The sequence below is a fragment of the Achroia grisella genome, unplaced genomic scaffold, assembly GCF_030625045.1.
Source record: "Achroia grisella isolate CSIRO2021 unplaced genomic scaffold, CSIRO_AGI_Agris_v1 utg780, whole genome shotgun sequence".
In the NCBI taxonomy this organism is placed as follows: domain Eukaryota; kingdom Metazoa; phylum Arthropoda; class Insecta; order Lepidoptera; family Pyralidae; genus Achroia; species Achroia grisella.
In genome coordinates, this window is record NW_026713020.1 from 8,615,086 (window position 1) to 8,629,773 (window position 14,688).

Sequence of the window (14,688 nt, forward strand, 5' to 3'; positions counted from 1 at the left end):
AAGAGCAACACACAGGTTTCTTGTTTATTCTTCTTGTAATGAATCTGCGTTCCGAATAAGCGATAGATTCAAAAATCTTGACTACTCAAAAGTGCTTATATTAAGTTTGTTTGAATAAAGATTATTTCTATTTCACATTAATCTGGAACAGTGGGTTTTGGTTTATGTTAAACTGGTGTTGTAAAGAAAATTGAGATCAGTATCTACAATCATTTATAGTTCCCTAAATGTACAGGGTTCAAAGGGTGCAATAGATTACTTGACCAGTGAGCTGATGGTATTGTTAAGTAAATCATAACTGAAATTCAATGAATTATGTTATATTAAAATAATTCTCTGGTAAATCAAGAGTATCGTCGAAGTAAAATAGTAGTAGTAGTATTGAGGGTATTAGAACCACTTGAATAATATTGACCTGTTATTTTCTATTGGTTAGGTGAAGGCAGGCAGCGATTTTGTTCTAATTTTATGTCACGAGAATATTACTTTCTCTTTATATTTTTTTCTCTATATATGTAGGTAATTAAGTTTTACCTTTTGTAATGTGATATGTTAAATTTATCCGTTAAAATATTCATGATGAGAAATGTCAAGTTCTATTTCGGAGGTATAAAAAAAATGCAATGTTCATAAGATCGGAAACTTACATTGTGATGGTGATATGTTACAGTCTGACTCATAGAAGTCAATCACCGCCAAATAATTGTTTGATACTCTAAAAGGTTGTTCATGTCTTTGGGTGATTTGGATTATGTAAATTAATATATGTTATGTTATATTTTGTGCATTCTGAATGCATGCCGAAACTTAGCTCTGTTAGTATTGATTTTAGATTGTAAACCTTTGACAGTATACTAAGATAGTCAATGTTATGAAAGTAATGTGTATCTTTAGTTTATTTAGTTAAGTATTTGTTATATGATCCTGTAGACACTATATCCTTTGATAAGCATGACTACGCTCATCAGTTACCTATGTGTCTGGGCCAGACACTATTGCAGGATGGCCGACTGTTAACTATCGTGTGACGCACCATTAATTAAAAATGGTAAAGTCAATAATCATGTAACCTGAAACGGAACGTCAGAGGCCAGAGCCAAAGGAATCTATGTGACATTGACAAGTGGATGACGGACGATTGAACGGAGGCAGCGGGAGTTTTGGAGCGAAAGTGTTGATATTATTATAAAAACAAATAAGAGATAGATAATTGTGAATATTGTAGGCATTGAGGTGTTTCTCTCCCTGACTAACCGGCATTACGCCTAAGTCGTCAGGATACTAGTGATTTTAAAATGTATATGACTCATTTGAAGATTTGTTTTGTTCAATTAAACAGACATTTTCTGATCTTTCTTCTGCGCCCACGGGTGGGAATTCGTGTGGGATAGATGCACCTGTATCTAGGCCCAGGCTCCCCCCTGGAATTAGTCTCCTTCAGCGGCAATTATCAAGATTGGAATTTATTTTACGCTAGTTACAAATCTACTGTCCATGACAACTCCTCACTTACAAACTCAGAAAAACTGTATTATTTACTGGGTAAGTTATCACCCAAAGTACAATCGGTATTTGCAGGTATTACACCCTGCGCCGAAAACTATGAAATTATATTTAAGTCTCTGCTTGATAAGTATCAAGATATTCACGTTCTCGGTTCTAATTACTTAGACCAGATTTTAAATCTTAAATTAGGCAAAATGCCTTCCGCCGCAAGTTTTCAATTATTTATAGATAAGTATGTCACCGCCGCTATGTCATTAAAGGGCTTAGGTATAAAACAATTATCTGATTTCATTTTATTATATATTGCAAAACGTAAATTCGATTCAGAAACATTACGCGCGTTCGAATTACACTCTTCTATAACAAAATCACGTGATTTTGACGGATTTATTAATTTTATAAAAACACAATGCCGCATATATGAAAATACACAACCCGCGCCCGCCACCAGTACAGAGTCAAATAAATACCGCCCGCCTACTAATAAATACCGCCCGCCTGCTAAGTACCCGGACCCGCAGTCTTATGTTTCAAGTGTAACACCTATAAAATGTTCACTTTGTAATAGTAATATGCATGATCATTTTTATAAATGTAGTGCATTCGAAAAATTGTCACCTCTCGATCGTTATAAACATATTAAAGCTAACAATTCATGCGTAAATTGTTTAAGTACCAAGCATAAGTCAGGTGTTTGTAGATCAAAATCTTCGTGTCGTGCATGTCAAAAGCGCCATCATTCTTTGCTACATTTTGTTACGGATCGGGGCTCGCTGCCCCGCGCGCGATGCGCCCGCGCCCCGTAGTAGCATGGCCTCACCCCCGCTCCCGTCACACAGTGGCGAGGCCGTGGCCAAGCAGAGTGGTCTGTCACTTTGCGCGCTCAGTAACAAAACTGTGCTACTAGCAACTGCACGCGTTATTGTGTATGACGCATTAGGTAAACAACACTTAGTTCGATGTTTATTGGACAGTGCGTCCCAAAGTAATTTTATTACTGATGAATGTTGTGACCGCTTAGGTTTATTAAATGAATTAAAATATTCATCTACGATGGTAAAGGGTATTGGTGGCTCACAAAAAAAACGTTAAGGGTTCAGTAGAATTTAATATATTTTCTCGTTTTAATTTTAATGTTCACTTTAATATTTCCGCGCTTGTTGTTGACCGTATTACGGACAGTTTGCCTTCCGTTCCTGTCAATACCGCCGCATTTTCACACATTAAAAACCTACCGCTGGCAGACGGCGAGTTTGCCATTCCTAGTAATATAGACGTACTTATAGGTAGTTCTATATTCCCGCACTTGCTATTGCCGGGTATTGTGCATAGCAAGCATCGTAATATTCCGCCTGCGATACAAACCGTATTAGGGTTTGTAATCATGGGTTCCGTACCCACTTTTAATTCGCGCATATATTGATAAGGGCTATTTAAGTCCAGTTAAATCGCATCAAGACAATTCACTTATACCCTCGTACTCGTACTACATTCCACATCACGGAGTGCTACGAGAGGATAAGGTCACCACTAAATTGCGCGTGGTTTTAGATGCCAGTTGTAAAACGACATCTGGTCGTTCGTTAAATGATATATTGCATAGTGGTACCAACCTACAGGGTGATTTATTTAGTATTTTAATTAACTTTCGTCTTTTTAAAGTTTGTATTTCCGCCGACTGTTTTCAAATGTTTCATCAAATAGTTGTACGCGAACCCGATCGTAGGTTTCAGCGAATTTTGTACCGCTTCAGCACCGATGATCCTGTGACTGAATATGAATTTAATCGTGTATGCTTCGGACTGAGGTCGAGTCCATTTCTCGCGCTCCGCGTTGTTCAACAACTAGTTGAAGATGAAGGGGATAAATTCCCTGCTGCTGCCGCTGTTGCTTCGTCTGCACTATATATGGATGATATCGTATCTTCTGTTATGACAGATGAACAGGCTATTACCATTAGCAACGAACTTATTGCACTTTTTAAAATGGCACAGTTTGATCTCGTAAAGTGGACGAGCAGCTCCCGCGACGTGCTTGCTCACATCCCGGATACACACAAAACCCTCAGTGACAAATCATTCGATAATTCCACCCCGCACAAGATCTTAGGTCTATTTTGGGATAACTCTAATGATTCTTTTAAGTTCAAGGTAATCACGCCAGACGCTATATGTACTAAGCGCGCTATTCTCTCCGCTGTTGCCCGTTTATGGGACATTTTAGGTTTCGTGGCTCCCGCTATTTTGTACGCCAAGCTCCTTATTAAGGAACTCTGGTTGTTGAAATGTGATTGGGATGCTCAACCCCCGCATCATATCATCGCAGCCTGGAGACAGTTCTGTATAGAACTGCCCTCGCTTAATAGGCTTCGCATACCGCGACACTTAGGTGTGGTTGAGGATTGTCAATTGAATATTTTAGGATTTGCTGACGCTAGTGAACGTGCTTATGGCGGTGTAGTCTACCTACACATTCAGGTTGATAATAAATATTTTGTTCAATTATTATGCGCCAAGTCAAAGGTCTCGCCTGTAAAAATTGTATCCATCGCGAGATTAGAATTGTGCGCAGCCGTATTACTCGCAAAACTACTTCGTAAGGTTGTTGATACTATCGCACCACGGTATCCTGTGAATAATATATACGCCTTTAGTGATTCAAAAGTGGCTCTTTGTTGGATCCACTCTTCTCCGCACCGCTGGCAAACTTTCGTTGCCAATCGGGTAGTACAAATTATCGATAACGTCCCGGCAGACTGTTTCTATCACGTTGCTGGTTCCGATAATCCTGCAGACTGCCTGTCTCGTGGACTCACACCAGACAAGCTAGTAAACCATCCGCTATGGTACACCGGACCTTCATGGGTATTAAGTAACCCGGCCGAGTGGCCACTTGCTGTTAATCACGACTTATCGAATGAAGACATTCCCGAACAACGGACTGTTATACACACATTAATTTCAAATACCTCTGAATCACTACTTTACGCGCTATCTCAACGCTTTCTGTATATTCTAAATTATTACGGACTATTGTTTATATATATAAATTTATTAAACGCCTTCCTCTTAATACCGTTATTACGAGTGAAGACTTAGATTTGCTAAAATAAAGTTAATCCGCGCCGTGCAAGAAGTATATTTTGCACATGAGTTTAATAATTTAAAAAATAATAAATATTGTTCTTCCGCTTTAAACAAGCTCCGACCATTTATAGACAAGGACGATGTCATCCGCGTCGGTGGTCGCTTGTCAAGTTCCGCTGAGGATTACTGCACTAAGTATCCTCTACTTTTACCGCGCCGCGATCATGTTATCGATATTCTTATCGACTTTTATCATAAGAAGCATCTTCATGCAGGACCAGAGTTACTTATGTCCTTACTCAGGCAGAAGTACTGGATCCTGTCCGCTCGCCGCTTAATACGTTATCGCATTCATAAATGTAACGCTTGTTTTAAAATAAAACCGCGCCATACGTTTCCACTCATGGCCGATCTACCGAGCCACCGCGTCACTCAAGTTGATAAGGCATTTACGCATGTAGGCTGTGACTATGCCGGTCCTTTACAGTACACACCTATTCGTGGTCGGGGGGTTAAAGGCCGCAAAGCATGGCTATGTATTTTCACTTGTCTGACAACCCGTGCTACTCATATTGAAGTTGCTACTGATTTAAGCACGGTTAGTTTCTTATCCGCACTTAAACGATTCTTATCTCGCCGAGGCCCGATAAACTGTTTATATACGGACAATGGAACATGTTTCGTGGGTGCTCGCAAGTATCTTCGCGATTTATATAAGTTTCTTGATGAATATCGCCCGCATTTAGAATTAGAACTTTCAGAAAATCGCATTAGTATGAAATTCATTCCTCCCGCTGCTCCCCACTTCGGTGGAAGTTGGGAAAGCATCGTAAAAATAGTTAAAAATAATTTATTTAAGGTGATAGGATCACAAATTCTCTCTTATGAGGAACTTATAACAGTGCTTTCTCAGGTTGAGGCACTTATTAATTCGCGTCCACTCACAGCTAGAAGTAGTGACCCCGCTGAGCCGTCTGCTCTTACGCCGGCTCATTTTTTAAATACTGTCCCTCTTTCATCCATTCCTGCGCCAGAAGCCAACACGCACGATTTAAATCAACGCCATTCCCTTCTGGATAGCATTGTACAGTCTTTCTGGCGCCGGTGGCGAATGGAGTATCTGCATCAATTGCAGACACGCGCTAAATGGAATCTTCCATCAGTTCCCATTAAGGAGGGTACTGTTGTAATTTTAGTAATAGATAACGCACCGCCCTTTTCATGGCCATTAGCTGTCGTTGAAAAGGTACATCCTTCCAAAGACGGAACTACGCGAGTGGTCACTGTTAGGACTTCAAAGGGTAGCTACCTTCGCCCGGTAGTTCGTTTGTGCCCATTGCCGCATCAATAGTTATATATTTAATATAAGTAAAATTTAGATTTAGCTTAGTTATATATAACTTTCATTCATATATCGTATTCACATAACCTCAGATAACTTCCCGCTTATGATTAATCTTATACGCATTAATATACCGCTCATTTTATTTATATATATCTTCCGCATACTGCTATTCATTTCCCAGTGGTATATATATGTATATTTTTTTTAAAGGCAACCCTTTAAGGCCGGGGGAATGTTTGCGCCACAACTAGTTTAAATGCACATCTCGTGTAATAGACAAGGACAGACATACTCACGATCTAGGGCCGAAAGGAGCCGAGTACGCCCGCGCCATCGCTGGAAAGAAAGATGGCGCTTCTTCTTCGTTTCCCGCTCGTGTCTGAGAAACGCCGCTCGCACATAATTACGTTTTATAATAATTGAATCACTACGATTTAATAAACTATTGAATTGTCAAGGTGTATATAGATAGTGTGCAATATTCAAGGTGTATATACACTAATTTCCGCCGCGCGTGTTGTGTGTGTGATCAGTTCATCGATCATCATCGTCGTCGATCATCGATTCCTGCACCAAGACGCCATAGCAGAAAGCCAGGTACGCTCGTAACTCCTTACTTTGCCCGTGATCTGTGACGACAGTCTTATCGAAGGAATATATCTCTCGGGATACATATCCCTAGGGAACCGCTTTAACAGTTACAGTAAATATAAAGTAATTATATTTTAGAAATCACTACAACCTACAACTTCCTCTAATCCTATATATATATAATATATAAAATTCGTGACTCGTAGTATTCACCTGTGGCCGTGGCCCCAAAACCTTGGAGAAGATGGTCTGTATCAAGGTAACGCCGAGCGAATATCCGACAGAGATGCACGCGTAGCCGAGGAAGAACTGCGTGATGGTGAGCCCCCGCGAGGTCTCGCACCAGGGCTGCGTGGCCGCGGGGCAGCCGCCGCCCGCCTCCAGCTGGCCGGGCGGCGCCAGCGGCGGCGGGCCCGGGCCCCACGGGATGCACAGCACCGACGCCAGCCCCGTCAGCAGGAACCCGCCCCACAACAGCAGCCCCCTGATAATCACCACGTCACATCATCAAACCTCACACATTATTGCAAATATTACCGCTTCCAACGAAGCTCACAGATTTTACACCATTTTGTACACATAGTACATAGTTTGAGGGAAAAGAAAATTGCTAATAGCAATGTGAACTAATTACTCCATCGCTAGCAATGTACCAAACTAGGTTGACTCCACCCGCTTGTCATCTTGCCTGTACCGGTCCACTACGAGGTAGAGACTTTCCCTTATTCTTTCTATCATATCTGATCTCTCGCTTCATGCAACCAAGAATAACTGAGCTTCAAACATATTTTTAGTGTGGAGAAAGCGAATTGTTAGTAATGTGGACTGATGATCTTATTGCTAGCAATGTACCATGTCAGGTTGGAAACCACGCGGTCCTCCCTGGAAACCATCGTGATATTTTTTTAGTGAACTTGTTACGATCGGCTAACTGACCTGACCTCATGATCATATTATCATTCTCCACTGGTGCTCCGCCAGCGTAAACCGTCAGCGCAGGCGGGTGCACCATTCCATTACTGTGGGAACTTTTAGCCCAGTGAATATGATATTTTTAGGGAAAATTAAAGATTTTACATCAAGGATTTAAGGAGAGGCAATACATGTTATTAAATTGAAAAGTTATGAGATATAATAGTGTAACATAAAAGATGTATCAGCAGTAATACCTCTCTTCAAAACGTTTGGTGAGCGGCCCGATGAGTGCAAACGTGACGCAGGCGACGATAGCGCCGGCGCTCATGAGCGCGCCCATGTACTCGAGGGCCTGCTTCTTACTCCACGCGAACTGGTCCATGGTGAGGCTGGTAGCGAGCGTCTCCAGCAGCACGAAGTTGAACACCAACACGAAGAACGCGCCCACCAGTGTCCAGCTGCTCACCAGGTCCGGCTTAATGGCCTTCAGGGCTTCTTTCTCTGTTGATAATAAATATGAGACGGTTTGAATTACTTCAATACGGCATATTTACGTTTTAACAATACTTTATACAATATAAATTTAATATAGGTAATCGCGTACTTTGTTTTAAATTTCAATGTCATATTTTTCAAGAGTATATATAAATAACTTCAAGTAGGGCATTTTAGCCGCTTATGAACATAAAATTTTTCGTATTATAATTTTTTCCCTACTGTCCAGTTCGGTATATAGATCCAATTGAGAAGAACTGGCAAGAAACTCAATTGAATTACTTTTTTTAAAAAGCTAAAATATTATACTAGTGTGTATTTAAACCTTCACCTCAAAGAGGTCTTAAAGATGATAATATTTTTATTGCCCAGCAGTGGGACAATGTACATTAATGATGAGACGTATTCACGGTGCGGGTGGCGGGTCCATCGTGTGGCTGAGAGGGAAACTCCGTGCAGTTCCCGCGACTTGTGTCCCGGGTATGGATTTAAGGAGCCCCTTTGCCGACGTACGTAATACTTTCATTAATTACTAGCCACTCGCCCTGGCTTCGCATGTGTGTACATGTATTATACATATAAATCTTCCTCTTGAATCACTCTATCTATAAAAAAAAAACGCTTCAAAATCCGTTGCGTATTTTTAAAGATTTAAGCATACATAGGGACGAATATCGTTCAATTCTTGTCCCTGACGGGTCTAGGTAGCGAACTATGAAAAAGGGCGAGCACAATAGATCTGTAGATCGCAGTGCTACAGGTGCTACAAACATCTGACAATAGTCAAAACAACCCAATAAAAAATACATAGGGCCGGACAGACAACGACAGCGACTTTGTTTTATACTATGTAATGATATTTCATATTTCATATTACTTTATTCACAAATGTAACAAATCTCGTTACACAACAGCATGTCCATAGTAATTACATTTTTAAGATAATTATGTCACAATTACAATTTTAAGTATTCAAAATAATAAATTAAATAATATATAACATAGTAATAAAAGTTTTTGGAAAATCATAATTGTACATATTGATTTATATGATATTTAATATTTTATCTGAACGTATTTCGATGTCTTTTAAATATTCCACTCGCATTGAAGATATGGATACAGAACACTGCAGATAATGCTGTTTTTATCTTATTTACATATTGATTTGTGTGACTGGATATTCTGTGAAGGTAAACTAAGATCTTATAATTCACATGTTGGTGTTCCTACTTTATTAGGACAGGACAAATAATCAGATGGAATTATATAAAACAAGATGTAGGTACCTGCCTGTTGCAAAATAAATTCTTGGTAATTAACTATTAATAAACTTGACAATAATTAACCATCGCTTGATTGTATTAACGTCAGACATGCTTTGTGATTATTTAAATGACTTTGCACTTTGAACGTTCCACCGTAGGCAACGTATATATGTATAATACATTAGAGGTACCTACGTGTATTTTATTGATGATAATGGAATGGTGCACCCGCCTGCGCTAACGGTTTACGCTGGCGGAGCACTAGTCTAGGTTGATAGGATGAGCATGAGGTCAGGTCATTCAAAAATCAAATTCATGTAGGTCTATTACAGACTCTTATTATATGTCAAATCTACCGACAGTTCGGAATGATTTCGAGATGAGAAGAACTGACAAGAAACTCAGCTCGTATTCTTTTCAAATAAATGTTGTACATGTTTACAACAATACAGAATTTTAAATTTAAATTTGGCAGAATAGTGTGACCCCCAGCATATGATATTTCTAAAGCAAATAGTCTAATCAGTGTTCATTATGACAAACAGACACTCCAATTTTATTTATACGTATAGATGTAAAGATTTACCGACAAATTCACCAGGAATTTGTATAGATGGTTTCTAGGTGGAGATCAACCTGACATAGGACATCGCGCAATGATGTGATGAGATCTTCAGTCCACATTACTAACAGTACCCTATCCCCCAATACCTACGTGTTGTACCTACACACTACACCATTTGTTTATGTACAAGGGAGAACTAATGTTAGTTGCATTAGAAACTCAAATTCTCATGGAAACTGGTGGTAAATTTGAGGATAATAATAAACTTATTCCTTTCATAATAACGAATACGTCATTATAACGTCAACGCAAGGTTCTAAACGAAATTCCAAGTTTATGGGTTTTATAATGACTAAAAAATCGTTATTCAGTCAATGCGTCATAATGACAAATAGTCTGACTTTTCACCTATTGACGGAGGTGGTGTTACTGGATGAACTAACAGCTGGAAATATAAACTTGAAGTTTTAAGCCCGGGAGAAAAAACTTTCAGAAGAGAACGGTCACATATTATGGTATATCAAAATGTAATATATAAAATCTCATGTCACAGTGTTTGAAACAAAAATACACTTATAAAATTTTGTGTATATACTCAGTAGGTCTAAGAGTATGGTAACTGTGTTTCATACTCTTAAATGATGATGGGTACCCCAAAATTTTTAGTTTTATTTTTAGAACTTAATATTTTTATGATTAATCAATAAAAATACATACGACCCTAATTTTTCGCCTGTCTACCATCTTCTCCTATTTTTTAATAATGATATTAGCACTTCAATTTATATTTATATTTTTTCAAATTTCCCGAGTCAGCTAGTTATATATAATAACACAAAAGCTTAATAATGTTCATAGCGTATTTAAAAATATATAAGGTATTTATATCTAAATATATATATAACTCAAACGTGACTGACTGACTGACATAGTGATCTATCAACGCACAGCCCAAACCACTGGACGGATCGTGCTGAAATTTGGCATGCAGGTAGATGTTATGACGTAGCATCCGCTAAGAAAGGATTTTGATTAATTCTACCCCCAAGGGGATAAAATAGGGATTGAAAGTTTGTATGAAACTTTGTCAATTTTAAACCGATCGGGCTGAGACTTTGCATGCTATCTATAGCTACTGTGACGTTGGCATTCCTTAAGAAAGGATTATGATAAATTCCACCCACAAGGGGATAAATTAACGCGAGCAAAGTCGCGGGCAAAAGCTAGTGATAAATATAAAGCAAGTTGTAAATCGTACATGTCTTTACTTATATTATGTATGTGTACATGAAAATTGTGACTTGTTGAAAACTCATTACAGGAAATAAATGTTATAGTAACCTTGAGTTGTTGCCGACTCGCATTATATAAGTTTATGTTAATTTGTTTTAATTAACTATGTAAAAGTTCCTCATGACTATATACTCGTATGTCCAATACTTACCTAACTACACCTTTTTATTATTAAGTATTATTTAGTTTTATTATTAAGCGAGACGCCGCGTTACAAATCTCTTTCCTCTTAATATTCATTGGGAGAACTCACCGGAATTTTTCCCGTGCACGATCATCGCCTCCCTGGCCGCGATGGTCCTGTCCTTGAAGCACCACGGCAGGAACAGCAGGAAGTTGACGAGGCCGAGGATCGCGTTGATCCAGCCTGCGGCGGTGTACATGTCGAGCCGCAGCAGCGGGCCGGCGCCCTCCCCCGCCGCAGGGTAGGGTGCGCCGGGCCCCAGCGGCGCGGCGGCCGCCTGCAGCGCCGGCCCCACCGCGAACCCCAGCACCTGCGCCAGCGACACCCACGCCACCGCCCGCGTCCGCTCGCTCACCAGCGTCGCCGCGGACAGGTACGACCGCGCCACTACTATATTTGCTAAAGATTTTTTAAAAACATTAGCTGTCTTTCCAGGGGCGGATCTACCTAAGGGCTTTTAGGGCTGCAGCCCAGGGCCCCGAGGATACAAAGGGCCTCCAGTCCCCACTGAAACGATATTTAGAATATAAAAAAATATCTAGAATGTTAAAAAACTTATCATAAGGTTGGCAACCCTGAGATCAACCCACTCATGCAAGTGCGCGTCTATCGAAAGGAACGGGGAATTTCTGGTCGCTTGTTTTTGGTCGGTGTATTTTTTTAGTTGAGTATTTTTATAATTAAGTAGTACCCTAAGTAGAATCAACAAGTTCACGACCCGCCCCTGTGTCTTCACGAGACGTAATTTCGCGCGCTCCTCATAGAGCGGGAAAGCCAGCGCGCGATCAACAGTTTTATGTTCAATCTTTCGCGCGTAATTGCCCGTAGATTTTATTTTTCAAAGACACATTTAAGATGTGTTTGCTACATATCAACTGTCAGTTATCGGTCATTATATGATAATTAATTATTTAAGAAAAGGCGCTACAACACAAACATTTGAAGGACGCAGCAATCGCGTCTTACAATCGTGTCCCACACTATATTAAACTTTTATAACGGTTGTTTATGATTGTGTACTTTATATATAACCGAGATGATTACTATTATATATTATATACCATTATAATATTATACAGACATGAACTTCAACAGGGAGGACGGTTCAAGCTACACAGATTTGTCTGCTCGTATCTATCTCCAATCGACTTGAAACAACCAAATTTGTGTGTTGTAACAGCGTCGGAATGAATAGAGAATAGAATAAAAAATCCTTCATTCAAATAAACATAAACTTAAGCACCTACTTACAAAGTAATACTTTGTTTTAATCTACCGCTCATTCAGAAAGCTGTCTCATATACGAAGAATGGGCAAGAAACCAAGGGCGGATCCAGCTTTGGCGCCAGGAGGGGGTCACATAGTCATAGTCAAGTCAAGAACTTATAATTTAATTTTGATACAAGTAAAAAGAAGGTATTTCATTAATGTACGTAAGTACTGTACTTAAAAATATTTATTCCTTATTGTACACTTCAACTGATCTGAAAAACTTAACACATAATAACTGGTACATATAAACGTACATATTGCCATCTTCTCATGAAAAAATCCAGAGAAGCACTATTTAAATATAATTCATTAAATATTGAAGGTATGTAGTTATATAAAATCTGTATGGTGACAAAACGTATAAATAAAAACATTATGTTCAATTAGTGGTCCACCTAAGTCCTGGGGTCATGACCCCCATGACCCCCCCCCTCCCTGGATCCACCGTTGCAAGAGACTTGCGTGCTATATCGGGAGCTCATAAATAATATTATCATATTAAATATCTGTGATATAATAGTTAGAACACGTACAATAATATAATGTGCCAGTTTACGATAGATAACGTGACTTTATCTAACGTCACGTAGGTTATATACATAGTTGTAATAATTATCTAAATCTAGTTATAATTGTTAAGTTAGAGTAGCAACATGTAAGAATCAAAATATTCAAATATTTTTGCCTCGCTGGCGTCGGATACGAGCAGAGTAGGACCGATCGTCGCGGAGATCTTTGGGGGCGGCCTTTGTTTAGCAGTGTATGTCTTTCGGGCTGTTATAGCGGTCCATCGAAACTATGATAAATACCTGAACTGACACCGACGAGGAACCGCGCGAAAACCATCCAGTACTTGGCGTAGGGCCTGGTGAGGTGGAGCTGTGAATACAGCACCGATGCGATCACAAACAGAGCTAGTGTGGCCAGTAGTGGTATGCGCGCACTCTTCGCTCGGTTCGCCCACAGTCCCAACAGTGGGGAAAATAGTAGCTGGCCCAGCGGATTGGCGCCGACCACCAATCCCAGCATTTCTTTCTTCGCACCGGGCTCCAACTGAAATTTCAACAGAACCTAAATTATTAACCATTGTTTGGTTAACGATGTTATTTTTTCGGACTACTCTAATGTTGTTGGCCGCAGCTGGCCTTTACAGCTTCACCGGACGATAGGGGGCGAGTGCAGATGGCACTCCAAACCAAGGAAATTTGTCTGTTGCACTACATTGTCCTGTCACTTCCTGTCTATTAACATTAACATTATTATATTATAGTACATATACATTACATGAACATTTTAATAATAAACTAATAAAAAAAATGCACCATTCAAATTCAAATTCAAAAATCATTTATTCATGTAGGACATTTTAACCCCTTATGAACGTCAAGTTTTTACATTTTTTTTCCTACCGTCCAGTTCGGTATATATTAAACCTTAAATAACCTTAAACTTGGTTGGTTTTTGGTTTTTGGTCGTGAAATAGTAATGTATGTACATATATATGTATGTACGTATAGTATACGTACAAGTACGTCATTAATTCGGCCGTTCTTTATGCAAAGGTTAGAAGTGTTAGAACATGCCGCGAGCGGATGATCCACGTTATAGGATTATGACCTACCAAAGTCCTCAGAACACTGGCGGCCCTTGAACAAAGCGGCTATTTATTATATTGATCACTTGATAAGTATTAAGAAGTAGAGTTCCTTTATTCTAGAGTTGCCAATCGAACTCTAGTTTCTGAAGTGTCTTGGGCTGTCCTGAATAGTTATTTGGCAGCCTCCTGGGTTTTTAAAATATGCGTGCCTCTTAATTACTAATTTTCAACATTATAATTTTATCAAATACCTGTTTATATTAATTACTTGAATTTTACTACATATTATTATAACTATTGCAACACTATCGCTGCGTACTGTTTGTAATCTGGATAGTCCAGGTATTTTTAACTTTTACATTTTTTTTTTAATTTGGGCTTGGCAACCCTACTTTATTCCACAAAGTATCTAGCTACGAAACTGATCCATAGCGCTATTGCCTAATAGCTATGTATGGAATGATTACCACACTAGTCACTGGTGTCCAGTACACAGTCCGCTGTCATCTAACCTTTGCCCTACATACACAAACGATAGAAAAAAACTAACGATAACATGACTCATATGGTA

At 39.3% G+C, this 14,688-nt stretch overlaps 1 protein-coding gene across 1 annotated transcript in view; it reads right to left on the reverse strand.

The window, feature by feature from the left end:
• LOC131850984 (major facilitator superfamily domain-containing protein 8) overlaps positions 1 to 14,688 on the reverse strand; it is a 34,094-nt gene that overhangs the window by 15,658 nt on the left and 3,748 nt on the right. Inside the window, exons 2-5 of the mRNA XM_059201405.1 lie at positions 13,330 to 13,573; positions 11,318 to 11,647; positions 7,698 to 7,944; positions 6,742 to 7,012 (exon numbers count right to left, since the gene is read on the reverse strand). Of these exons, the coding sequence (XP_059057388.1) occupies positions 6,742 to 7,012; positions 7,698 to 7,944; positions 11,318 to 11,647; positions 13,330 to 13,573 (1,092 nt within the window). The remainder of the gene's footprint in view (positions 1 to 6,741; positions 7,013 to 7,697; positions 7,945 to 11,317; positions 11,648 to 13,329; positions 13,574 to 14,688) is intronic.